General features: G+C 21.1%; 11 protein-coding genes across 11 annotated transcripts; 8 read left to right on the top strand and 3 right to left on the bottom strand.

Moving 5' to 3' along the window:
* Window positions 1-256: 256 nt before the first annotated feature.
* cgd5_320 (carboxylesterase , lysophospholipase, signal peptide) lies at window positions 257-1,678 on the top strand (the record flags this gene model as incomplete). The annotated part of the gene is made up of 1 exon (XM_625994.1): window positions 257-1,678. The coding sequence occupies one exon, from the start codon at window positions 257-259 to the stop codon at window positions 1,676-1,678; it is 1,422 nt and encodes a 473-aa protein (XP_625994.1).
* Window positions 1,679-1,971: 293 nt separating this feature from the next.
* On the top strand, window positions 1,972-4,413 carry cgd5_310 (putative polyphosphate synthetase VTC4, 3 transmembrane domains at C-terminus; the record flags this gene model as incomplete). The annotated part of the gene is made up of 1 exon (XM_625993.1): window positions 1,972-4,413. The coding sequence occupies one exon, from the start codon at window positions 1,972-1,974 to the stop codon at window positions 4,411-4,413; it is 2,442 nt and encodes an 813-aa protein (XP_625993.1).
* Window positions 4,406-5,845, bottom strand: cgd5_300 (hypothetical protein; the record flags this gene model as incomplete). Its single annotated transcript, XM_625992.1, has 1 exon — window positions 4,406-5,845. One exon carries the CDS (start codon window positions 5,843-5,845, stop codon window positions 4,406-4,408), a length of 1,440 nt encoding a protein of 479 aa, XP_625992.1.
* Window positions 5,846-7,030: 1,185 nt separating this feature from the next.
* cgd5_290 (hypothetical protein, 6 transmembrane domains) lies at window positions 7,031-7,792 on the top strand (the record flags this gene model as incomplete). The annotated part of the gene is made up of 1 exon (XM_625991.1): window positions 7,031-7,792. The coding sequence occupies one exon, from the start codon at window positions 7,031-7,033 to the stop codon at window positions 7,790-7,792; it is 762 nt and encodes a 253-aa protein (XP_625991.1).
* A 308-nt stretch (window positions 7,793-8,100) lies between these two features.
* On the top strand, window positions 8,101-9,063 carry cgd5_280 (signal peptide containing protein with 6 transmembrane domains; the record flags this gene model as incomplete). The annotated part of the gene is made up of 1 exon (XM_625990.1): window positions 8,101-9,063. One exon carries the CDS (start codon window positions 8,101-8,103, stop codon window positions 9,061-9,063), a length of 963 nt encoding a protein of 320 aa, XP_625990.1.
* A 29-nt stretch (window positions 9,064-9,092) lies between these two features.
* On the bottom strand, window positions 9,093-10,232 carry cgd5_270 (Unc45-like TPR repeat containing protein; the record flags this gene model as incomplete). The annotated part of the gene is made up of 1 exon (XM_625989.1): window positions 9,093-10,232. A coding segment is annotated over one exon (1,140 nt), but the record flags the coding sequence as incomplete, so codon positions are not given.
* A 21-nt stretch (window positions 10,233-10,253) lies between these two features.
* cgd5_260 (hypothetical protein) lies at window positions 10,254-12,731 on the bottom strand (the record flags this gene model as incomplete). Its single annotated transcript, XM_625988.1, has 1 exon — window positions 10,254-12,731. A coding segment is annotated over one exon (2,478 nt), but the record flags the coding sequence as incomplete, so codon positions are not given.
* Window positions 12,732-16,574: 3,843 nt separating this feature from the next.
* On the top strand, window positions 16,575-18,533 carry cgd5_250 (serine/threonine kinase-1; the record flags this gene model as incomplete). The annotated part of the gene is made up of 1 exon (XM_001388212.1): window positions 16,575-18,533. The coding sequence occupies one exon, from the start codon at window positions 16,575-16,577 to the stop codon at window positions 18,531-18,533; it is 1,959 nt and encodes a 652-aa protein (XP_001388249.1).
* Window positions 18,534-19,108: 575 nt separating this feature from the next.
* Window positions 19,109-19,678, top strand: cgd5_240 (G patch domain containing protein; the record flags this gene model as incomplete). The annotated part of the gene is made up of 1 exon (XM_625987.1): window positions 19,109-19,678. A coding segment is annotated over one exon (570 nt), but the record flags the coding sequence as incomplete, so codon positions are not given.
* A 415-nt stretch (window positions 19,679-20,093) lies between these two features.
* On the top strand, window positions 20,094-21,488 carry cgd5_230 (hypothetical protein; the record flags this gene model as incomplete). Its single annotated transcript, XM_001388211.1, has 1 exon — window positions 20,094-21,488. One exon carries the CDS (start codon window positions 20,094-20,096, stop codon window positions 21,486-21,488), a length of 1,395 nt encoding a protein of 464 aa, XP_001388248.1.
* Window positions 21,489-22,062: 574 nt separating this feature from the next.
* cgd5_220 (hypothetical protein) lies at window positions 22,063-24,633 on the top strand (the record flags this gene model as incomplete). The annotated part of the gene is made up of 1 exon (XM_625986.1): window positions 22,063-24,633. The coding sequence occupies one exon, from the start codon at window positions 22,063-22,065 to the stop codon at window positions 24,631-24,633; it is 2,571 nt and encodes an 856-aa protein (XP_625986.1).
* Between the last annotated feature and the right edge of the window lie 18 nt (window positions 24,634-24,651).

Below are 24,651 nucleotides of genomic sequence, written 5' to 3'. Positions count from 1 at the left end.
TTACCTATATATATATTATAAAAAAAAAAAAGAAGAAAGATTTATATTGCAAAGATATTATTTAATATTAATAAATAAAGCAAGTTCTAAGTTAAGGTTCATTCTTTATTCCAAGTAAAACTGAAGTTGGAATTACTTTAATATAATAATTAAACACCGAAGAAAAAATTTGATAAGACAAGTATCAATTTAATTGAGTAAATTTGCATTAATTAATGTAATAATTCATTAATATAATTAAATTATAAGTTTGAGCATGAAATTGATAACATTTTTATTTATTATTATAATTAAAGCTGTATATTCAAAGAATTCCACAATTTATATCGAAAAGATTGATACACATAACATTCCAAGTTTAACTTATTATTCTCCATTACTATTTTTCAGTAAAGATCAGAATTCATTGATTCATCTAGAAAGAACTTTAAAAAGACTTAGATTAATTAATAAAAATTTGAAAGAAAAAGCAAAAAGTGAGGCTTTAAATTATGAGGACCCATATTTAAACCCAGAAAGATTTACAAAATCTAAAATATGGAGATTTTTCAATTATTTCAGACTAAAAAGAAAAAAGAAAAAACAACCAAGACATCCTGGAAAAATTGCTAAAGCCTTCTCTTTTGAAGAATATTTAATTCTTAATTATCATCAAAATTTAAATTTTACCAATCAAACAGATATTACAACTTTGAAAGCAAATGAAACATATTACTATGGCATTAATCAAACAATTCAAGATAATGAAACCACGGAATTTAATAGATGTACATCCACTAAATGTCATTCTTTAGATAATTTTGACCTATATTCAAATAGTGTAACTCCTGGTGACTATTCAAGTATCCTCGAAATTTTTAAACCAAGACGTCCTAAAAATATTATCATTTCTTTATTAGGAGTAAGTTCTGACCAAATTTATTTGGAAGCATTCAAGTATACATATTATCCATTTATTTCACAAATGAAGATGTATGGTGATCAATTTAGAAAAGATACTGGAATCATTTTTGTACATCCTTTTTTGAGAAAATTTAAACCTATTGGCTCAATTAAATGGGTTTATAGATATGCTTGGGCAGACTTTGCTTTTGGAGTTAGACTAAAGCAAGTTAATTTAAAACAATGGATGTATTCTGTTGAATCTGTTATTATGTTAATTAATTATCTAATTGAAGTTGAAAAATATGATCCAAAAAGAATTTTCATTTATGGATATAGTCAAGGTGGTGCATTAAGTCTTTCTGTTACTTTGAGAACGAAATATGTTCTAGGAGGATTGGTTTCTACTGCAAGCTTTCTACCTGAAAGAGCAATGAAGAAATTAATATCAATGGATCCTTTAATTACAAATGAAGGTTTGAAGACCCCTATCTTACTTACTTATTGCAATCCAGATTTTGTATTTCCATTTAGAAGTGCAAAAAAAGATATTAAGTATTTAATAAATAACTTCAAAGCTAACATTAAAAATACATTAATGCTTGGTGAAGGTCATTCTTGTTTAACTAAATATTCTATGGTTTATATTGACTGGATTTATAGTGTATTATCAAATTATAAAGATAGTAATTATAAACCTAAAGAATTCTCTTATAAGTTATTAGATATTAATAATGATTTTCAAGAATTCTATAATTTTGGATCAATTGAAGAAAAGAAATCAAATAATCAATAATTTGAATATTTATTATTAATATTCATATTCATATTATTTTTTGGATATTTTATATTATTTATTCAAAATATCATAAATCACTCGAAAAAAGTCAATAATAATATTTATATGAAAAAAAAAAGAATTTGGATATTTTATTAAATTTGATTAAAAAAAAATTAATAATTATAAAAATAAAACAAACTATTGAATTAATTGACTTTAATTTATATATTGAATGCACTTAATTTGGTAATTTGCTTGAAAATTATAAATTTGTATATTATTAATAACTTGGTGAATTTAATATATGAATGATTCCTTCAAAAGATTATGTATTTAAAACATCTGATAATGTAATTAATTATTATGTTGATACAAAGAGAATATGTGAAATAATCCTAAGATTAGCATCTCAATATGGTCCAAATAAGAAAGCAGTATCAACTTATATAGAAAAGAATGGTTATATTACCTCAGTTGGATTTTCAGAAAGACAACTTCCAGATATCTTATCAGAAAGTATTGCTTGTGATTATATTTTTAGAGAATTATTAAATGAAGAAATTGATAAAGTAAATAAATTCACAGCAACAAAACATGAAGAAATTTATAGAGAAATAATGAAAATTGGAAAACAAATACGATCTGAAATAAGTATTCCATTATGTGAATATTTAAAAGAATACAAAAGAAGACAAAAAATTACGAATGAAAATTTTAATAAATTAAATTATGGTTATTTGATGAATAATATAAAATTATTGAATGAATTTGAATTATCTTTAAATAATTTAAGTAATGAAATAATTCATTTGGATTTTTATATTCGTACAAATTTTAAAATATTAACAAGATTATGTCGATTTTTTGATATTATGCTACAAACTTCTACAAGTGTTTGGTTTCAAACTCATTTAACAAAAGAACCATTTGTTGATATTAATATTGATATTCTATTAATTTTACTAAGCTTATCTTGGACTAGATATAGAGATGCAGAAAAAGTGATATTAGAACTTAAAGAATTGAGTGAAAATAAGATAAATATTGAAATAATGCTTGAAATTGATACTGAAAATGAAAATGACAATAATAATAATAATAATAAGAAGATTTGGAAACCTCCAGAAACTTTTTTAAGAAATACAACAAAATATTGGGTACATCCAAATAATGTAGTTTCTGCAAAAGTTGGAATTATTAGATACGTTCCATATTTAATTTTTGGTATTTCAAATTCAGAATTAGAGACTTTGTTAGATCCTTATATGTGTGTTGAAGGACATAATGTTGTAGATCCAAAAACAATTGAAGAAAGTCAAGCAATTACATCCGTATATTTAGATAATATGAATGCAGAATGTTATTATAATAGAATTTCAAGATTTGAAGATGCTCAATTATTTAGATTAAGATGGTATGGATCAAATTCAGGTTCAAAAGAAAAAGAAATCTTTATGGAGAGAAAAACACATCATGAGAGTTGGACAGGTGAAAAAAGTGCAAAGGAACGCTTTTCGCTACCACAGAAATATGTTTTTGGATATTTAAAAGGAAAATTTAATGTTGATAGTTTAATTAAAGAAGGAATTTTTCATACAAGAAAAAATCAAGAAAAAGAAAACGTTGAGAAATCTATTAATTTAGCTAAAGAAATACAAAATTATATTATTAATAATAAACTTCAACCTTTTGTTAGAACATCATATTTACGTGCAGCTTTTCAAAATCAAGATAATAACCAAGTTCGATTTTCGATTGATACAAATTTATGTATGGTAAATGAATATATTTCTGATGGACATCAAAATGAACCATGGTGTAGATTAGCTGAGGAAGTATTATCAAAAAACGAAGTAACACGTTTTCCATTTGCAATTTTAGAAGTAAAATTACAATCAGAGCAACCAATTTGGGTTTCAGAAATGCTTAAAAGATGTAATGCTACACTTGTTTATAAATTTAGTAAATTTCAACATGGTATGGCTATTTTACATGAAGATAAGGTTTCAATATTTCCACATTGGATTGAAGATTTTCATCAAATTAATGATGTTGATATACTTTCATCAGCAAGTATTTCAGAATTAAGTTATACAAAGAGTAATGATGATGAAGATGATGTTATTAATAATTTTCAAAGAAAAAAACAAGTTTTAACAAATTTACAATTCCAAGGTGAAAATAATGATGAAGATAATAGAATATCTAAATTAATTGATATTTTATTAAATTCTTATTTAAATTTAACTAATTTTGATTTGAATGGATTAAAGCTTGAATTAAATAGAAATATGAATCATTCTCAAAGTTTCTACAGTAATAATAATAATAATAATAATGGGAGTAATAATGAATTTATGGATCAATATATTAATAGTATTCACTCAAAGAAAATAAATAAATTGGATCCAAAAAGTTTATTTGCAGCAGAAAGAGTAATGTTGTATTGGGTACGTAAAACTATATATATTTCAACTTTTGTTATATTATTAATTTCAAAGACTAAGAAAAATATACATATAACAAGAATCTCAACATTTATTGAATTATCTTTTATTCCAATGATTATTACTACATTAATTTTTGGTCTAATTGTTTATATTAAACGTATTAATTCAATAGAAAGAAGAATGGTAAAATCATTAGAGAATGAAAAAGAAAGAATCGATTATCCAAAAAGTTCATTATATATATTTACTACTTCTTGCCTAATTTTAGCATTTTCACTAATTTTAAATATAATTAATTGATACATGAAAATATTCTCCATCCTGGTAAATCCCAAAGCTTAAGTTTTGGACATTGATTAAGTAATCTTTTATATAAAGCATAAGAAACTTCTAAATCTGGACATGATAATGCAACTAAAGACTCAGAATGCATATCAAGTATATATTTCATAAGTTTATCACCAACTTCGTCAAAGTTAATCATTGAACTTGAATGATTGAATATACTAGAATTATCATTATTACTATTATTATTATAATACTCATTAGTTCTCATGATTTTATTTTTATAATCAATATATTCTCTATTACTTCTTTTTATGGCTTTATAAATTTCAACAGACTCGAGAATTTGTTTTTCATTTTTGTCATCATTAACAGAATATAATATATTTTGGTTATTGCAGATATTATCATTTTTATAATTATTGTTATGATTAATATAATTACAACCATTTTTGGTATTTTCTGAAACAATTCTTGAAATAGTACTATCAGTTGTCCATTTTCCTGATTTTGGATTAGGAGAAGGGATAACATTAAATTGAAGGATTCTAAGCTGATTTGGAGGTATAACTTGTAGAAAATTATAAATAGCTTCCCAACAAGCGATTATTTCATTTTCAAAATGAAATTCATTTTCATCATCAATAGATAAATTTCCATATCTAGATGATATATCATCACCTGAACCAATTTCTGATCCAAAACTTAATCTTCTATTTTCTTGAGTGAATTCTTCATAATGACTATTATAAGTATTTGTTTCATGAAAGAGACGTGTAATTACAATATCTTTCAAGCACGGAAAGCAATTGCTTAATATATTTAATTCTTTTGTACTGATTGGATAGTCAATAATAATTCTTTTTACAGATTTGAATGGATAATAATTAATAATATCAGTAAAACTATTCATAAAATATTTAATATCACAATTATTTTCAGACTCATCCATACTTTTTTTGTTTGAAATCTCATAATACTTTAATAATTGTAAAATATTTTCATTAATTCCAAGACGAAATAAAGATTTAAAAGGTAGAAGATGATAATTTTTATTATTTTTTATGGGTATTATTAAACTTTTATTATATATTTCTATATTTTCTAATTTGTTCCACATCTTACATCTTTCATAATTATTAGATTTATCATTTATTAGGATCATTTTACTTAGAAATCCACTGATATTATTTATTGGATTTGATAATCTAATGCTTGAAATGATATTACTATACATTTTAATTTCTTCTAATGAAATGTCCTCTTTGGAACATTGAAATTCAGTCATAGTTTCTGTTAAATCTATATTTAGCCAACAATCATATGAACTGTTTATTGAATCTTTCCATTGTTTATTCACATTTCTTAAATTGATTATTATTTCATCATACGGTAAAAATGATGAAATTAATCCAATTAAATCTTTGTTTAATTGCTGAAATGCCATTTTTTTTTTCCTCCTTTCCTTCCTTCCTTCCTTATACTCTTATGTTTAATACTTAACTTGAAACTTCTTTTTATTATTTTTTTCACTCTTTACTTTCTTACACTACACTATTTGATCTAACTGAAATTTTCTTTATTAATACCTTTAAATTCATAGTATAATATAATTGATTTGTTTTAAATTAATAATTTTAACCAATCTAAAATAAATCAATTAAATATCTTCTGATCTTCCACATTTTCTTTTTTTTTTAATAAATCTGCAGTAAATTAAAACAAATCTAATAAACATTTCTCTTACTCCTTTTTCTGACCACTTTGTGCATTTCCTGACTATACATCCACACTTCCCGCCTAAAAGTGTGGGCGGCAATTTTGCAATAGTGTGGGGAAAATGTCAAAGTTAAATTGTAAGAGATAGATTTATAAAGAGGGGGAAGTTGACATGATTTTTTTTTTAAAGATAATGAAAGTCATAATAAAAAGTGAATAAAGTTTTGGAATATTTAAATTAAATTATTGTTTTACAATGATTAGTTTGTAGCTACTTGATACATATTAATAAAATGACTAATTATAAATAAGAAAAAAAATGAATAATAAATTTATTGCTATTTATAATTAGGTTATAATCTACACATAGTTTGTTTCATTAAAGATTTTATTAATGAGTTATTTATTTTATCAAAAAAAAAATAATTTTCTTCTAAAAATTTTTGGAATTAATAATAAAATCACTTTAAAAAATTATAATTAATTTTATTCATGTGGAAATTACATGTAATTTTTTTTTCTAATAGTCATACCGGTATTGTATAGATATTTTAAAAAAAATTATATTATTAATGTGGACAAGAAAAATAATTTTAATTATTATTGCATGCAATAGTAAGCGTCAAAATTGGACATTTAATGACTTAGTTTTTTTTTTTGTTAAAAAATAATAATTATTAATACGAATAAGTTGAATAATAAAAATTAATATCGTAAATAAATATTAAATTATTATTATTATTTTTTTTTAAATTGAATTGAAGATTACATATTTGATAATAAATAATTAAGATAATAAAAATAATAATAAGTGAATAAATTGATAAAAGAAAATATTAATGACAAGTAGTGAATAAACAATGAAAAATATAATATAATGATAATTAAGAAGATTAAGTAGATAGAACAGAATATGTTGAAGAAACAAAAATTTCAAAATGGTGGATTATTTTTATTGTTATTATTATTAACTTTTGGTTCATTAATTTCTCTAATTTCAAATACAAGTAAAATATATAGTATAATAATAGAAGACCTTAAGAAGAATATTTTTAAAGAAGAAACAATATTATCATATATTTATAGTATAAGTATTATTGGATTCTGTATTATACCTTCAGGTATATTATTTTCAAAACCAAATGCTTCAAGAAATGTATTATTATATGGAATTTTAATAACATTATTTGGATATATTTCATTATATGTAACACAAAAAATATGTATTTATTATATGATGGTAAATGTTTTAAATGATTTATCAAATTCAATAATATTCACTTTTTTATATGGTATTAGTTTTGCATTAATTTTACAAGGAGGAGTTACTTTAAATTTAGGTTCACTATGGATAAATTTATTATATTGGCCAATAAAATACAGTGGATTAATTACTTCAATTCAATTCACAATTTATAGTATTGGTGGTTTATCATTATCAGAAATTTATAGATTATGTTTTTTGGAATCAGGTTCAATAAGACATTTCTTTCTTACATGTTTTTTTATATCATTATTAATTGGTTTTTCATCAATATATATGATTATTAATATAGAAAAAAAAATTCTGTTAAATAATCAACAAGTTTTTGAGAATTTATGTGAAGATAGTAATAATCATAATAAAGAAATTAATGATGAAGATAGAGAATCATTAACAATGAGAAGAAAGTAATATAAAAGTTGAAGAAAAAAGTAATAATATAGATGAAATATTAATGAGTAATGATCAAATATTTTGATGAATCTAATAAAAGTGAGAATATCAATAATCAATCAGCAGTTAATAAGATAATCACTTATGATAAAAACAAATCAATAAAGCCATTAATTATCAAGCCTGATGATAGTAATAATAATAATAATAATAATCATCATCATCATCATCATCATCATCATAACAGTAGCTGTAACAGTAACAGTAACAGTAACAATTCAATATATTTAGAAAAATCAGAAAATTGATTAATAAATCATACAAAAATGAACCCGTATCAACATATAAAAATATCAATATTAAATTGTATTAAATTAATATCCAATTTGGAAACTATATCGATAATATTCGGATACTTATTTACCATAAGCACCGGACAACCTTGTGGTACCTTTATTACAAGATTTTCAATATATTATATACCAGACATTACAAAAGAAAAATCAATCAGAATGATTCAAATATTAACAGTTATTGAATTATTTGTAAGAGTTATTTCTGGTTATTTAAGTGATTTATTGGCAAATAATAAAATAATGTATAAAAGTACGCAAACCATTATTTTAACTTTAACAATGTCATTATCATTATTATTAATAAATTATTTAAAATCTTATTGGTTGGTTGTAATATTTGGAGTAGGATTTTCATATGCTGGTATGTATTCAATTGCTCCATCATATATAAGATCATTATTTAAACCAACAGAATTTGCTTTGGTTAATTCATTTTGTTATTCAATGGTAATTCCTGGTAATCTGATATTATCATTAGTATTAGCAAATACACCACAAAAATATACAACATCATTACAAATTATTGGTTATCTATCATTAATACCATTATCAATAATGATTGTATATAAAATTCAATATTTATATAAAAAGTGTATTATTAAAAATGAAATGCAAGATGAAACAATTGAAGATGACGAAAATAATGATAATAATAATAAGAATATATTTGAAAATATTGAATATGGTATTGATAAAATAGCTCAAGATATTACAATTTTACAAAAAGATATTAATAATTTTCAAAAAGTTATGAGTGAAATAAATTTGATTGATAAAATTAAAAATAAAGATAAATCTGATAAGAATAACAAAAATAATAATAACAATAATAATAATAGTCTAACAATTTCAACTTATTCAAGCTCATCTTCAATGCTGCCTTCTTCTGGTGATATAAGTAAAAATACATCGATGAGTAATATTAAAAATTAATATTAATGAATAATTAAATTTATTTAATATTATTCTAAAAATATTATGCAATCTTGAATACTTTTATGGATATTTAATAATACTTGATTATTATTATTATTATTATTTTGAGAAGAAATATATAATAATAAATTATTTAAACAAAAAACAAGCCTTTCTTTAACTTCTAAATTATTATTATTATTATTATAAAAATCTTCAGAAACTTGAATTAATTGTATTCCAAATTGATTCCAATTATCAATAATAATCTTTGAAACATCAGAATAAGAAGATAACATAGCTAAAGCACCTAAAGCTGCAATTTGGATTCTATTATCTTGTTCTTGTGAAAAAGCAATAAATAATTTTAAATCTTCAATACCATTGGATTTACTTGAAATAAAATGATTTAAAACAACATAATCTTTATTACAAAAATTACAAAGTCCTTCTAAACCAGCAGCTCTTAATAAATTATTATCAGTAAAACAAAGACTTTTTAATAAACTCCATCCAAGACCACTATTATAAATTCTTATAGAAATTGAATCATTTTCAGAATCTTGTGAAATTTTATCAAATGATTTACTAAGTATATTTGTAATTGCCAGAGCTGATTCATATTGTAAAAGTTCATGTTCATCTTCAAGTAATGATTGAATTTTTATTGCACATTCTACAAGTAATTTATAAGAAATAAGTGTTGGTGAAATATATATCAGTAATTTACTAATGGCTTGTTTATATTCTCTGGATCTATCAATCAGATATTTTTTATTTATTGAAAATATATTAGTAGATGAAGATTTATTTGATTTAAGATTTAATAATTCATTATCAATAATGGTAATAGAATCAAGTAAACATTTAAGACCACCTTTTTGGATTATTTTTCCTCTTAAAGATAATATTTCTTTTGAATTTTTTTCATTCAAGTCTTCTGTATTAACAATTAAATCAACAATATTATTTGCAATATTAAATATAAATGGCAATGATGATGAAGTTGTATTTTTATTATTATTATCATTAATATTATTATTGGAAATATTCTTTTCAAGAATAATATACATAAAACTTATAATATTTGATTTTTCAATCATTAATTTTCTATAAGTATTTGCAAGAATTTCATCACCTCTATCATAATGTCCATTTCTTTCATTACGAGTATATCTGGTAAATGTTTATACATGTTTCAAGTTGTTCTAAATGAGATTGATCAAAATCAACATGATTTTCTGAATTATATTGGCCCATANAATCTTTGCCTTTTTAAAAAAATATACTGATTTANATTCATCATAATTATTATTATTATTTGATTCTGAATATGGATCTGAATAATTACTTGTAAGAAGATTTTGTATGAATGATATATAAAGATAAAGAAAAGTATTTGAGAAATATTTAATATTTTTATTATAATTATATATTTCTGGTAAATTTAATATATTTAAAATAAATAATTCATTTTCTGTAAGTGAACAACAAGATGATGATTTATTGGAATTCTCATTCTTTAATAAACTTTGGTTATTATTAACATTAACATTTGAAATATTCTTTTTCATTTTATAAATTAATAATTTGGATTTAAATATATTATGCATTGAAAGTATTGTAAAGATTTCAAAAGAATTTTGAATACAAGACCATATTAATTTATTATTAATATTATTATTTATATAATAATTTTGAAAAATAATCCAAATATGTTCAAGTAATGATAAAATATCTAATTGATTAATAAATAAATCAAGTATATCATTATTTTCCATGGTTGTTTTGGAAATACCATTTAAAAGTCTACAACAAGAATCCAATTCATTCAAATTTAAAGTATCATTATTATTATTATTATTATTATTATTCGATATAATAATATTCTTACAAATATTAAAAATTAAAATAATGGTATCATCATCTTTAACAATTGATCTTGTGGTATCTCTAAATTCCATTAATAATGATAATATTTCAATACACCAAGGTTTAATAATAATATTGAATAATTTTTCACTAATAATAAAATCATTTGTTTGATTTTTTAATGAATAATTCAATATTGAATAATATTCTGAATAATTGGTTAATACTATTAATAATATACAATGAAGAATTTGTGGATAATTTAATATAAATCCTTTAAGTACTTCTCTATTAGAATAATGAAGTATTTTAAGTCCCATTAATCCATTAATAAAATTAATAAAATCAAAAGCAATCCAATTTGAAGATTGTTCATGATCATCTTGATTATGAGCATTATCCAAAATATTATCAGATTTTTTGATTGAATTTAATACATATTTGGAGATTATATGATTATTTGAAATTTTATGAATATCAATTATATTATTTTGGTGGTTATTTCTTTCTTTTTCAGAAATTAAAGAAAAAATGATAGTTAATATAAATTCTAAACTTTGTAGAATTTTATTATCATTATCATTATTACCACAAATATCATTAAATGAAGATTTAAAATAATAATATGATAAAGAAAATAATGAATTAATCAAATTTTCAATTTCTGTATTATAATCAAGAGCTTCAATTTTGGTACCTTTTGATTTGATTTGTTGGAATATTATTGATAAATTTCTTAAAACCAATAAATATAATGTTGAATTAATTTCTTGAATTAATTGGTTATTAATAATACAAGTAAGAAGTTTAATGTGTTGATAGGTATCATTCAAATCTATTGAATTATAATTAAATGTACATAATAATACATTAAAAATACTATTCAATAATTGTTTTGAATTGGTTTTTAATTGATTTTCTTGAATTAATGGATTAATATTATTAATAAAATCTTTAATTTTGGTAAAATTGATAATATCATTATTAATTCTAATTAAAGATYTGAATTTATTAAGATTATTATTATTATTATTAAAGTTGATTATTTTATTTAATTGGAATAATGATGAATTAATATCATCTTTGTCTATTTCTTGAAATATACCAGTAATAATATCATTTTCTTCAACTAATAAAGATAAAGTATTCCAAGAATTAAATATTATATAATAATATAATTTTTTATTATATTCAGAATCTGATTTATTATTATTAATTATATTAATAATATTATCAGAAATATAAATAAATCTTTCAAGTATATAAATAAGATCTTGACAGCAACTATTATTAATAATAATATCATGAGTACCATTGGATAATATATATTTATAGAATTCAAACCATTTATCATGAAATTCTTTTAAAGAATTAATATTATTATTAATGGTTGGAATTATATTACATTTAATATATTTAAGTATTTCACTTGGTAATTTATTAGTTTCATATTTATCATTTAATTCATTTTTAAGAATAATAGTTTTAGATAGTAATTCTTTAATTGGTTTATTTTTATTATCAATATAAAGAGCTTTTTTTAATTCATCAATTGCTAAATCCAAGTTTTTAATAGAATCATTATTGTTATTAGTAGTTATATTAATAAGACAAGTAGCTTTTCTGAATAATCCTTTAATATTTTTATTATCAATATTTAAGGCATTATTAGAATCTAAAAGTCCATTATTAAAATCATTTAATTTAATATAAGATGCACTTCTATTTAGTAGAGTTTGTAATTTAAGTTTGGTAAAATCATTATTTATATTTGTTTCTTGAGAATTTATATTATTAAGAATTTCGAATATATTTTAATGCTTTGTAAATAATCTCCAGATATAAATAATTGGTTACCTAAAAATATATTAATGAAGAAAGGGTTGAATAAGAATAATAAAATGATTTTATGAAATAAATTTACCTTTATTTTTCAAATCATCAAGCATTTGAAAATTATTATTGCATGAACTCATTTTCTTTATTTCTTTCACTCTCTTTTAATTTGTATTAAAATTCTTTAAATTCTTCTTTTATAATTGAAAATCCATTAACTATACAATTTATATTCACACATTTATAATTTTGGTTAAAAAAAAAAAAAAAAAATTCCTCTAAATATATTTAAAATTATATACGCACACAAAAATTATCATATAAAAATAAATATTTATTTTATCATTGAAATTTTCTAATTAGAATATTAATTGAATGAATTTACATATATATATATATATATATATATATATATATATATATATAATAGATTAAGAAAAACTAACAAAAAAAATTATAAACAAAAATCATTAATTTAGAATGTCATTCTTATCTTCCTAATGTTTGCTTTATATATTAAATAACAAATAAAAAGAAAATATTCATAGATATCTATTGAAAATGTTTTTTAATATAAAGAAATTGTGTTCATATGTAATATTAGATGCATTTTTTTCTCTTTTTTTTTAACATTTTTTTGTATCTAATAAATTAATTAGAAATAAAAGGCGGGAAAGTAGCAATAAATTTACTTTATTAAATTAATTCTTGTATTTTTATCTTGTTGTGATTATGCTAAGAGAGAGAAAGGGAAAGCGGAAAATTCAATGATTTTGTGGCGGGCTTTTTTGTGTGTTTGTAAATATATAAATATGTATATGTGTGTGTGTATTTATTTCATTATAAGTAAAAAAAATGATTAAAGTATAATTAAGTGGGCGAAGAAAAAATATAAATAAATAAATAAATATATATATATGTATATATGAATTCTAGATTTATAATGAGTTGAGTTCTACTAAAAACATTCTAAATAGATATTTCATTCCATTAAAGTAATATTAGTTTTTTTTTTCCCCTATTCAACTTTTATTCGTTGTTTTGGATTGTAATAGTTAATAAAATAATTGTCATTTATTAGCAATATTAAAAAAAGAGAAGAAAGTTAAAATACGAAAATAAGTTTAATTAATAATAAAAATTCTTAATGATTTTTTTTTTCTATAAAAAGGAAATTTAAAAAAAAAACAGTCAAAAATAACTGGAATAATTCTTGAAATTGTTTTTTTTTTAAGAGGAAGATATTAATATTAAAGTAAAATTTGATTATAGGCGGGATCACATGTAAATATTAAATTACTATGTACATTAAAATAAACAAAAATATTTATAACTTATTTTTCAATTATTTAATTAAATGTTTATGTATATATATAAATATATATTTAATTTACATATAAATTTATTTATTTATTAAATAAAATAAATTATATAAATATATAATAAATAATTGAAAAATAAACAATTTAAAATCACTAGTAATAATTTGTGTTGAAAAATAATAAATAATAATAATAATACTATTATTTTGATTTTTTAATAATTAATATTTTTTCATATTTCTTAAAGAAAAAGGATAATTACCAAGATTAAAAAAGAAGAAAAGTTGTGCAAATAATGTATAGTTATTGAAAAACCTTGTGTAATAATTATATATATGTATATATATGTATAAGAAATATATTTATGTACATACATATGTATTTATTTATATATGTATATAAATATATATCTATATATATATAGATAATATATAGATATATTTAATTAAAAAGAAAGAAAGTTAGTCATAAATCTACTAATGAATATAAATTAAATAAGTGAATTTGTCTTAACAAACAAGATAATATTTTATAAACTTGGTAATTATAAAAATCATACAATGATTTTGCATTAATATAAACATTATATTCATTAAATATATAAATAAATATTATTTGAATTAATTAAAGAAATATTAAATGACAAATTCAACAAAAACACAAGATTCTTTTGAATCTTGTTACTCATGTATTTTTGAAAATTCTCAAGATTCACAAGTTGATTCACTTCAAGAAACTTTAAATAATAAAGTGAGTTATTAATTTTTTTTTTAAAAAATAATGATAATAATTATTATAATAAATTAATATTGATGATTTCTTTAGGTTTTTTTGTTACCTTGTTCATACAATGATATCTGGTTGGTTAATCAATTAAATGAACTCAAGTTAATTAGTCAAAATGATGATCAATTAAACAAACTAAACAAATATGATGACACTTGTAGTGATAATGAAGAACCAATTTCCAGTGAAGATAATTCAGTTATTCAAGAAGAAATATTATCTGATTATACCAACTATTGTAATTTTTCTCCAAATGAATCTGTATCAAGTACTAGATTATCTGATATTATTAAAAACAAACTATTGTCTGTCAAAAATTCCTCTAATCATCTAAAAAATAACAATAATAATAATAATAATAATACGATGATAAATAATTCCTCTTTTCAAAATCAAAATTTCTTTTCTGAAGAAGACACCATTCTAATTGATGAATTAGTTAAAGATCTTTCAATTCATTCCACTTCTTCTTCTTTTTCATATAACGCAAGTAGCTCTACAAGTTATTATACAAATATCAACACAAATAGAAATGCAAATAGCAACACGAGTAGTAGCAGTAATCTCACATCAAATGTTCAAAGTTGTACTAATTATTTCACTCAAGATGAAATTGATGGTATCAAAGAGATTCTTTCTCAAGAATGCTAAATAATAATAATAATACAAGTCGAATAGCAACCATATCATTATTCTGTATAAAAGTTTATGAAAGAATATAAAGCTTTATCAATTCCTCTCTTTTTTCATCCTATTTACTATACATTCAAATAATTAAATCACACTAATTAATCTATCAATTAAAAAATCTATTTAAAATACATATATACATTTATGTAATATAATATAAAATAATATAATATAAAATAATACAATATAAAATAATACAATATATAATAATACAATATATAATAATACAATATAAAATTATATAATGTAAAATTATATATATAGAAATATACTATTTACAATATATAATATATTGTATTATATTTATATATGTATATAATATAATTTAACCCATAATTCCCGCCTTTTTGTACAGTCCAGACTGTTATTATATAAAATAAATTTATATTATAAAAATAAATAGTAATAAAGTAAAATAATTGAAGAAAAAAAATTAAAATTAAAAACAATTTAAAAATCAAAAAAAAGATATAATCAAGATAAATATAATAATAATTAATATATCATAAATACAATGCTATATAAGAATATATATTTATATATAATAATGTATAAATATATATTAGAGTTTTAAGTACAAGTATAAACAATATATATATATATGTTCTCTTCCAAGTTTATTATTTATTCTTGTTGAGATAAATATACAAGGAAGTAAGGGTTAAAAACGAAATAGAATATATAGTAAAGTCCAATAGTGAATTATACTAACATTTACTGTAAAAATTTCAAATTAAAATTAAGCAATATCAATTATTCAAGTAAGATTTGGTAAATTTAATTAAATTATTTTATTTATATTTTTTTTTTTTTTTTTTTGGAAATATAATTAAAAAAGAAAAGAAAAAAAAAAATTCTCGTATTATTGTGACTATATTAATGCTAATGAAAATTATGGGATTATAAATACCCTAATAAATGCAAGATTCAGATAAATTAAAAGTTTTATTTATAAAGAATCTAATAATATTAATAATTTGAATATATTATGTAAATTACATATAATTAATTAAATTTTTAAATATGGACCAAAGAACAAAATTCAGAAATGGATTAAACTATATTAATGTTAATAATAAATATAATGAAATATCCAGAAATATGAGTGGTAATGAATATATGAATAGCTATTATGTAGATGATTATGTAGATTTACCACAAAATAATAGAAAAAGAACTTATTATGAAAGTAGAAGAACAGGAATTAAACATAGAAAGAATGAAATAAACAATACATATGTTGGAAATAGAAATATTATTAATAATTCAAATTCTGGTATTAATACTTCTAGAATAAATTTAATGCCAGAGTATGAATATGAAACACTATATGTTGCATCAACAGAAAAACAATTAGACAATATAAATTATAGTAATGATGGTAATAGTTACTATCAAAAAAGATATTATGGAAATAATAATAACAATATAAATATGAATATGAATATAAATACTAATAATTGTGATAATAATAATGATAACAATCATGATATAACAAATTATGGATTAAAACCTGGATATAATATTATGTTACATAGTAAAAATGTTAATAATAATATTAATAGTAATTATTATCATAAGTATTATGATAATAATGAAATTAAGAAAAGAAGAGGATTAAGTAGTGCAAGTGGAATGTTAAAATATAAAGATATAGGAATTAATGAATATAGATCATATGATTCTCGTGGTTCTTCAATTACATATTATAATAATTCTAATAAAAAAGTTAGATATTCAGATGATTCATTAGATTATTCTCAAGATAATGAATTATCTAGAGAATATCGTAATAGAAATAACAACAATAATAATAATAATAGTAATAATAATAATATGAATAATAATTATCATAATAATAATAATAATAATAATAATACAAATTCAGATGAAATAGAACATTTTCAATGGTATGTTGGACAATATTTAACTTCAAGATATCGTATATTAGATATTATAGGAGAAGGTACTTTTGGAAGAGTTTTTGAATGTGAAGATTTAAAAAGAAAAAGAAAAGTTGCAATAAAGGTAATAAGAGATGTACAAAGATATACATCAGCAGCAAAAATTGAAGCAGAAATTCTTAGAGATATTAATATGGAAGATAAATTTGGTGAATATTCATATTGCGTTATGTTATATAATGCATTTTTATTTAATAACTCAAATATGTGTCTTGTATTTGAAAAACTTGGACCAAGTTTATTTGATTTTTTAGATGGTAATTGTTCAAGAGGTTTCTTTCTTGCTGATATTCAGAATATTTCAGAACAATTTTTATTAGCTTTATCTTTTTTAAGAAAGATGAAATTAACTCATACTGATCTTAAACTTGAGAATATATTATTTACTGATAATAATTATATATGGGTAAATGCTCCAAGACATCCTGGTGCATTAATTAGAAGACCAGTACGTCCTGAAATTAGATTGATTGATTTTGGTGCAGCAACTTATGAACATGATTATCATGGTAGTGTTATTAATACAAGACAATATAGAGCTCCTGAAGTAATTTTAGATTTAGGATGGGATATGTCTAGTGATATGTGGGGTTTTGGTTGTATTCTAATGGAACTTTATACAGGTGTATTACTATTTAAAACACATGAACATATGGAACATTTAGCTATGATTGAAAAGATTATTGAACCATTTCCTGATTACATGCTTAAAAAAGCTTATAATAGTAGTAAATCTGGGAAGAAATATGTTAATAGATTAAAAATCAGTAATAATAATAACCACCACCCTAGTGAAGAGTATAAATATATTTTAAATTGGCCAGAAGGAAGTTCAAGCAATACTTCTATTAAAAGAGTTAATGACTGTAGACCTCTTGAGAATTTAGTACATAAAAAACATATTATGTTGGCCAAATTTATTAGATATATTTTGAGACCAGATCCTAATTTAAGACCTACCCCTGAAATGGCTCTAAGACATGAATTTTTCAGATATAAATTTGAAGAAGAAATTTAATTCGAAACAAAATTATTATTATTTTTTTAATTCAAGGTATTACATTATTGATTTTTTTTCTTTTTTTTTATTATTATTATTAGAAGGAATTTTAGATGATATTACACTAATTAATCAATTTGATTATTTTTTCTCTGTTTTATTTCCACTTGTATTTATATTTTATATAATATTATCTAATTTATTTTGGCGCCACACGTAATTTTAAAGTAATTTTTATTATTAATATAAAAATATTTCATAGTTGGAGGTATTAAAGGTCTAAATTTACATTTTGGATGATTTTTTTTCCCTTAATAGATTAATTAAATTAAAATTAATAACATTAAAAGGAATTGAGAAAATTTATTTATAAATCCGGTCATATATTTATCTCCATGATACAAATTTGAATTATTTTATAGTAAAGAATATTAAGAGAATAAATATAGTTCAAAATTAATATAAATTAAGTTAATTTTGAAAGAAAAAAGTTATTATTAAAATTGATTTGTAATTAATTAAACAAAATTTATAATTTAAGTAAGAAGGAGAAGATATAAAATAATATTTTAATATAAGTTAATATTATTTAGTTTATAGCTGATATATTTAAATGTAAAATGTCAAAGAATTATTTTGATAAATTGAATAGTGGAGGATTACATTCAGCAATTCCATTTTCTTCAAATATTGGTATAAATTTGCTTCAAAAAATGGGTTGGACGGAAGGAAAAGGTCTTGGAAAAGAAGAAGTAGGAATGCAAGAATGTATTCAAATAAAAAAAAAGAGTGATAATTTAGGACTTGGTGCAAAAGTTACAAGAGAATCTTCTCAAGATTGGTCAGATTGGTGGAAAGATGCATATAATAATGTTGCAAATAAATTGTCAACAAATATTAATGATTCTAGATATGAAGATTTAAATTCAGACGACCTTTCTACTGATAGTGAGGATGAAAGTCAATCAATTTCTAGCAAAAGTAGTAAATCTTCCAATTCAAAGAAAGATAAAAAAAAAACAAAATCAAAACAAAAGTTTGAATCAAATGTTGAAAATATCACTTGTAAAGACGATATAATTAAAGTTAAAAAGAAAACTGAAAAATCTGATAAGAAAAGTAAAAAATCTGATAAGAATAAATCAAAAGGCAACTCTGTTTAATTCAATTAAAACAATTTTTTAATATATTATTTAGAATTTTAAATTTATGTAATTAAATATTTACTTTATTTTACAAAAGAATACATGAAAAAGAATTTTTTTTGTAATAAATAAAAATTTCTGTTTATATTGAAATATTCATTTTTAAGAATATCATTACTAAATATCACACAAATATATTATAAATGCAGAAACCCCATTTCCCGCCCATTCGTAATTAAATATTAATAATAAATATTTAAAGATTAAATAAAAAGAGAAAAAGAAAAGTGCTGTGAAATAAACATTGAAAAAAAAACTGTATAAAGAAATATATTATATTCTTTATTCTAAAATTATTTATAATATTATTACTAAGATTACTGATATATAATTTAATATTTCAAGTGAAAAAGTGCAATATTATTAATCAATAATGAGAAATAATATTGACTCATTATTTAATGAGGGGAATAATGAAAAATATGATCAAGGAATTAATGAAGATCACAGAGTGAGTATTGGTAGTGGTAAGAGTATTAGGAATAATAATGGGAGTGATTTGGATATAACCAATATAATAGATTATTCAAGCTCACTTAATAATAATAATAATAATAATAATAATAATAGACAATCAGTAAGTAGTATAAATTCAAATTTACCTGAAAACTCAAGTAATAAGGGTTTATTTGATGAATTAGAAGAAGAGTTATATAAAGATTCAATAGATTCAAAATTTGACTCTTTAAAAATTAATAATAAAGAAAGAGTAACTATTAATGAAACGTTAGATGGAGACTTAACTTTAAGTGAAATCAATAACAATAAAAATAGCCATCAAAATAATAACATGTCAGAGAGATTAGATAAGAGTGAAGATCGTAGAACAAGTTTATTATCAAATGATCAAAATAGTTTCACTGATGATTCAATATTTAATGTGAATAATAGTTTTGGATCAAATATGGCAAATTACTCAGCATATGATAGTGTTCATGAAATTAATTTAGGTTCAAATCAGAAAATTGAAAATCATGAAAATGTATTATTAAATAGAATGATAGATAACCAGGGAATATATAATGATATAAATATAATGTGTGAAACATTATCAACAACAATAAAAGATAATTTTCAAATTCACAATAATGAAATAAAAAATTTGACAAATAAAATAAATAGTATTGAAGATAAGCTTAATGAATTAATTTTACTATTCAATACAAAAATGAAATCATTATCTAATGGTAATAATGTCTCCTTTCAATCAAATAATGGTAATCAATATTCTCAATTTAATGATAGGAATAATGTAAATTTAGGTGTTGGTTCAGATTATGTGATTGATAATAATAATAATCGTAATTTTGGTCAAAATATTGGTAATATTAGGCAAAATCAATTATTTTCAAATAATAACAACAATAATATTTTAGGTCAAAATTCTTATTTACAAAAATATGATATAGATAATGATAATATTTTTGGAAATGCAGGATTAAATAATGGAAGTAAGATGAACTCTAATTCAATTAGGGATAGTCAAAAAGAAGCTGAAAAAAGAGCTGAAATTGAAAGACTTAAGAAATTAGAAGCTGAAAGGAAGAAAAGAGAAGAAGCTGAGAGAAAAAGAATCGAGGAGGAAAAAAGAAGACAAAGAGAAGAAGCTGAAAGAAAAATGAAAGCTGATATAAAACGTAAAGAAATTATGGATTCCTTGTTTGCTTGTCAAGTTGGTGATAATGGAAACAATTCAGAAAAGAAACCAAGTCTTTTTGGTGATGAATCATCCAATACTAATTCAAGAAGGAATCTATTTGATGATTAGTTTTTTTAACCAATCTTAATTTTTTTTCAAAAATTTAATCTAAAAAAGAACTTAATACTTTATTGTTAGTTTTAATAATTTTGCTTCATAAATTCTTATCAAATTTATTCATTAATTACTAAAATATAGATTTAATTTTTTTCTTTTTTTTTGTAAAATTATTCTATTTCACACTTGAAATGTTTTTATTTTCTTTAATTTTATTATTTTAATTATCGTTGTTCAATTACTTAATTAGAGCCTTTATTAGTCATTATTATATATTATATAGCTAAATTAAATTATAAAATACATGTAAAAATTTGATAATTACGTGTTTGAGCGGGTTAATATTTGCATGTATATTATTAATAGCAAATTTCAATAATCTCCACGTAATATAAAAATAGGAAATAGAGCGCCCCTCATGATTCAAATAAAAAAAAATTAATACCAAGTTTTTTTTTAATTTAATTAAAAAAAATAATAAATAAATAATAAAAGAAAAAATAAAAGATAGTTTCAAATATTACATACATTCTATGAATTAATGTATACGGGTTGATTACAGAGTAAATTAATTAATTATTAATAAATGAGAAAATCACTAGCATCTTTAGTTGGTAATATTGGTAATAGTATTGGATTGGGGGGAACTCCATCAGTACGAATAAGAGATTTAAATGAAGAAAATAACGAAATAAATGATTTTGAAATAAGCTCAAAAAGAGGAACATATGGTTTAGCATCACCATCAAAAAAAATGCATATATCTCCGTCACGTCCAACAGGGCTTCCTCCGCCATTGCCATACAATAGTATTAATAACAGAGAAAGTGGGAATTCAAGAAACACTGATAATAATTATGCAACAATGATATTATCATCAGTAGAAAATACGAGAATATTGACTCCATTCAATATTAGAAATGGAATTCATTCAATTAAAAGTTATAAAGAAGTTGATGATGATGCTTATGGTGGTGGTAGTATATTTGGAGAAAGTGTTGTAAGGGGAATTAATGATAATTTAGGTAATAATATAGATGGAAGAACTCCGCAAACAACAAAATCACAAGTAAGAATAAAATCATTAGGTATGACACCAAGTCGATTTGAAAGTTCAATAGGTAATTTAAGTAGCAATAATAATAAATTGAATGTTAGTACATCATCAATATTTACTCCATTAAGTACGAAGACAAGATTTCTTCCAATATTACCGACATCTCCACGAAAAGAAATGTATGAGAATTTGAAATCAAATTTATCAACACAGAATGAAAATATGTTACATTCAACTAAACTTAATAATGAAATTAAACTAGATTCATCATTTTCTGAATCTTTAATTTCTTCAACAATGGTTTCTACATCTAACTTGGAAAGTAATAATTATTTATCTGAATCGTCAGAGATATTAAGAAAAAGATTGAATGAGAAGAATCAAGAAATACATTTTTTGAAGAAGACTGTAAAAGATTTAGAAACAAGAATAATAAGTTTAGAGAATAAAGAAAAGATGTTTATTGAAAATGAGGTAAATAATAAGAAGAAAATTGATGAATTATTAATTGAAAAACATGAAAATATGGATAGAATTAATAATTTAAAAAAAGAAATAATTAAACTACAAGAAGATAATAATAATATATTAAAAGAAAATAAATGTATAAATGGTAATTATGAATTAAAATGTTATGAAATAACAAAACTCAATGATGAAATTAATAATTTTCAGAATTCATATAAACATAATTTTACTTCAAAATATTTAACACCATTAAAAAACATACTTTATGATTCAATTTTGGAAATTGAGAGAAAAATAGGTAATGAGACCATAATGAATGTAAAATTTGATAATAGTAATATGGAAATGGATGCTATAATTAAGACATTGCATGAATATATACAAAATTTTAAGAATTTTATTATATTAAAAATTGATCAAGATTATAATATAATTGAAAGTTTACATTCTGAAATTAGCGATGTAAATAAAGATCTGTTGGAATTAAAGAATGAATATATTAATTTAAAGAAATCGTATAATAATATTATAAAAAAGAGGGAATCTTATTCTATAATTAATAATGATGAAAATAATAACAAGAATGAAGATCAAATGATCAAAGACAAAGTAACAACAGAAGATTCTATTAGTATAAATGAAGATGATGAAGAACACATTCCAGAGAAAGATAAAGATAATAATAAAGTTAAAGTTAATACTAATGCTAAAGATAATGATAATGATAATGATAATAATAATAATAATGTTAATGATGATGATGTGAATAATGATGATAATTGTGATCATGATGATGATAAGAAAAATCACTTAGAATCAGTAAACTCAGTATTTGAATCGCAAAATGATCATTTAAATCAAGAAACTTATCTTGATAATACACCAAAAGATGGTGGAAATGGATTAATTGGTTCAAATAAACTTCAGTTTGGTTTAACAAGTTTAGCTAAATCTTTATTAGGCTATACATATTTAGGTAGAAATAGTTTATTGGATAATAGTAATAATAATAATAATAATGATAATCAAGAAAAAGAAGAAATTTCTCGCAAAATAAATAAGAACTCTGGTTTAAAAACAAAAAAAACTATTTCTAAAAAGAAGGATGATATTAAAACCAAAACTAATCAAAGTGATAAATCAAAAAAGAAAGTTTTGAAAAAAATAGATAAAAACAAGAGTCAAGACAATTTAAAGAACACTAGTATTAAAAAAAATCAAAGCACTGAAAAGAAAAAATCTTCTTTAAAATCTAAAAAGTCACTATCCTCATCAGAAACTAATCAGGTTATTGAAGATAATAATAAAGTTGCAAACAAGTCAACAACTGTTAAAGGTAATAAATCTACTAAGGCTGATACTAAAACGAAAACAAAAACTACTGGTACAAAGTCTAAAACCAAGATCTCTGATGAAATTGAAACTAAATCTCAATCAAATACTAAAACTAAGACAAAATCATCAACATCTTCAAAAAATACATTAAAAAATGTCAAATCAGAAGATGATCATAATAATTTAAATAAAGAATTAAAGAAAAGTTCAAAAGGACGACGTGAAAGAACTGAATCAGAAGATAATACAGAACAATCAAAAACTAGATCTACTATAAAGAAGAGAATGAAATTGTAATTATTATCACTATAACCT

Source organism: Cryptosporidium parvum, chromosome 5 (genome assembly GCF_000165345.1).
Source record: "Cryptosporidium parvum Iowa II chromosome 5, whole genome shotgun sequence".
Taxonomy (NCBI): domain Eukaryota; phylum Apicomplexa; class Conoidasida; order Eucoccidiorida; family Cryptosporidiidae; genus Cryptosporidium; species Cryptosporidium parvum.
This window is presented reverse-complemented; position numbering and strand designations above follow the sequence as displayed.